The following is a 2,715-nucleotide window of genomic DNA, read 5'->3' as shown; positions in this document are numbered from 1 at the left end:
GGGCAGGGGAGGCAAAAATCTTTGACTAAGAAGCTAGTTTGAAATTTATATGCAAAGACTTTCTGATCTCAAAGTGTTAGCAAATCTGATCAATTTTGTTCAAGAACAGATTAGAAGATTCGCAAAAAAAATAGAAGCTGGGGACTTCCCTGGAGGTCCTGTGGCTAAGACTTCTTGCTTCCAGTGCAGGGGACCCAGGATCAATCCCTGGTCAGGGAACTAAATTCCACACGCCACAACTAAAGATCCTGCATGCTGCAATTAAGACCTGGTAAAGGCAAATAAGTACATTTTTTTTTAAATAGAAGCTCTCTATCAACAAGGACAGCTAATTGGAGGCATCCTAAAGAGAACAAGAAATTAATCCTAATTTGAATTGATTGGATTTTTGAGAGAGTCCAAAATTTGTAAGTAAAATGTTATTGAGCATTTTACTTACGAATGCTTTTTACTTTCTTTTTTCACAAACTTGGAAAAACAGCAGTTAGGAATACATAAATGCTTCTGAATACAAATAAATGACTGTTATTTATAACTAATTTCAAAACTATCCAAATTCTGTTTTTCTAATTTAATTATTTTCATATAACACCACAATAGTTCTTTTTCATATTAGAAATCACCCAGTATGAAAAAAAAAAGTGAAGCGGATTTTCTTTCCTTCTGTTCTTGTTTCCCCCGTTTTACAGTTAACCAAGCTGCCCCAGGGTCTATATGTAACGGCCCAGCTGCCCAGGAGCATAGACAGTATCACCCAGTTGCCCAGGTGTCTATAGATAATCGTCCAGCTGCCCAGGGTTGGGAAGATCCCTGGAGAAGGTCGTGGCCACCCACTGCAGTGCTCTTGCCTGGAGAATCCCATGTACAGAGGAGCCTGGCGGGTACAGTCCATGGGATCTCCAATAATTGGAAACGACAGAGCGACAGAGCACAGCACAGGCTGCCCAGGTATCTATCGATAACCATCCAGTTGGCCGAGTGTCCCAGAAATAAGACCTGGGGGGAGGTACCTGGCCACGTGGACAACGGGGCAGGGCTCCGGGTGGCCTCCCAGGACAAGACGCAGCCCCCATTACAGGACCCCCAAAGGAGGTGGGTGGAGGGAGACCGGACGCTGGAAAAGGGAGGGAGGCGCCCAGGCCAAGCTGGAAGCCCCGACAAGGCGGCCGAGTGCAGGAGGAGCATGGTTTCCCGCTGTCTCCTGGAAGTCCCCGCGGAGGCCGAGGCAGCGCTTGGCGTGGGGGGGTGGGGTTCGGGGCGGGGGACAGCTGAGGGCGAGAGGAGTGGGGGACAGCTAGGGGGCCGAGCAGAGGGGTAAACAGCCGGGCGGTGAGCTAGCGGCGGAGACGGGGGGCGGGGCGAGGTACAGCTTGGGGGGAGCCGATGGGGAGGACAGCTGTGGGGCCGAGAGGGGGAAAAGCTGGGGGAGACAGCTGGGGGCGCGAGCGGGGTGGGACAGCCGGGGGGTTAACGGGGGGGTGCAACCCTGGAGGGGAGCGGGGGGGGGGGAGGGTTACAGCTGGGGGACGAGGGAGTGACAGCGGAGGTGGGGGGGAACGAGCGGGAGGGAAGGGGACAGCCGGGCGGGGTGAGAGCCGGGGTGTTACACCTGGGGGGCCGAGAAGGGGACACCTCGGGAGGTCCGACCATGGGGCGGTGGCGGCGGAGCCTCGCGGTCCCGGGCGGGGGTGACTTCGCGGCCTTGGGGGTTGAACTGCGTCTGGACGCGTGGTGAGCGGCTGGATCCCAGGTGAGGGCTGGCGGTTCCGCTCCCAAACCTCCGGCTTCAGGTTGCGCCCTGGATCTGTCCCGCACGCCATCTCCCCGGGGCTAGCTCACGGACCCCCAGTCCCGCCCCCGAGCTGCACCCCCTAGACGGCTTCCTCCGGGTCCGCCCTCCCCAGCGGGAGGGTGGACAGCAGAGGGCCTTTCTGCTCCCTCCACTATGGTCCTTCCTGGTAGTAGAGAAGGGGCTCGGCCCTTTTCCGGGCGGGTTGCGGATGTGGGAGCATCTGTTGGAGACCAGCTCCAGGATGGGAAGGTACCAAATGGTGGACCGAACCATCTATCACTACCCTTTTCACCGGGATCCTGCGAGGACTGGGCCCTCCTGGTTCTTCGCAGACCTCCCCAACCATCCATCGTGGACCAAAGGGCCCTCTGCCCTCTCCTGAGCCGCTGACCCTTCTCCCCCGCTTGCTCAGGTGGCCACACTGGCTCCCCTCTGCCCTGTGCTCTGCTCAGGGTGTTGTGAGTTGAATGCTGCCTGGGATGAGAGGACGTGAGGGGCAGACGCAGGCTCCTGGGTCAGCTTTCTTCCTCTGCATCACCCTGGTCTTAGGGGCCAGAAAAGCACCCCTCCTGTGAGAGCCGCGGCCCTCACCCGCTGGCTGCGGAGTCTTGCCCTGCATGGTCCTCTGAGCCATCTTCCCTGAAGACAAGCATCTTCTGTCACCATAACAGCATGAAACTATTACCAGAAATCAACCACAGGAAAAAAAAAAAAATGGAGAAAAAAGGTTTACACTGAAATTAAACAACTTGCTGCTAAAAAAAAAAAAAAAAAAAGGGTTAAGGAAGAAATCAAAACAGGGATTTAAAAAATAACCTTAAGTAAGTGTAAATATAAAATTCTACTGTTTATAAATTTTCAAAACCACTTATTTATTGGTTGTGCTGGGTCTTGCTGGCTGTGTGGGCTTTTTCTCTGGCTGT

The 2,715-nt window shown here is 54.3% G+C and overlaps 1 protein-coding gene across 1 annotated transcript; it reads right to left on the bottom strand.

The window, feature by feature from the left end:
• Window positions 1-1,072: 1,072 nt before the first annotated feature.
• On the bottom strand, window positions 1,073-1,820 carry LOC139036204 (uncharacterized). Its single transcript, XM_070471124.1, has 2 exons — window positions 1,368-1,820; window positions 1,073-1,294 (listed from the first exon to the last, which is right to left on the bottom strand). Exons 1-2 carry the CDS (start codon window positions 1,818-1,820, stop codon window positions 1,073-1,075), a joined length of 675 nt encoding a protein of 224 aa, XP_070327225.1.
• Between the last annotated feature and the right edge of the window lie 895 nt (window positions 1,821-2,715).

This window comes from Odocoileus virginianus, chromosome 8 (genome assembly GCF_023699985.2).
Source record: "Odocoileus virginianus isolate 20LAN1187 ecotype Illinois chromosome 8, Ovbor_1.2, whole genome shotgun sequence".
NCBI lineage: Eukaryota > Metazoa > Chordata > Mammalia > Artiodactyla > Cervidae > Odocoileus > Odocoileus virginianus.
Note: the sequence above shows the minus strand (reverse complement) of the source record. Positions and strands in the feature narration are given on the sequence as shown.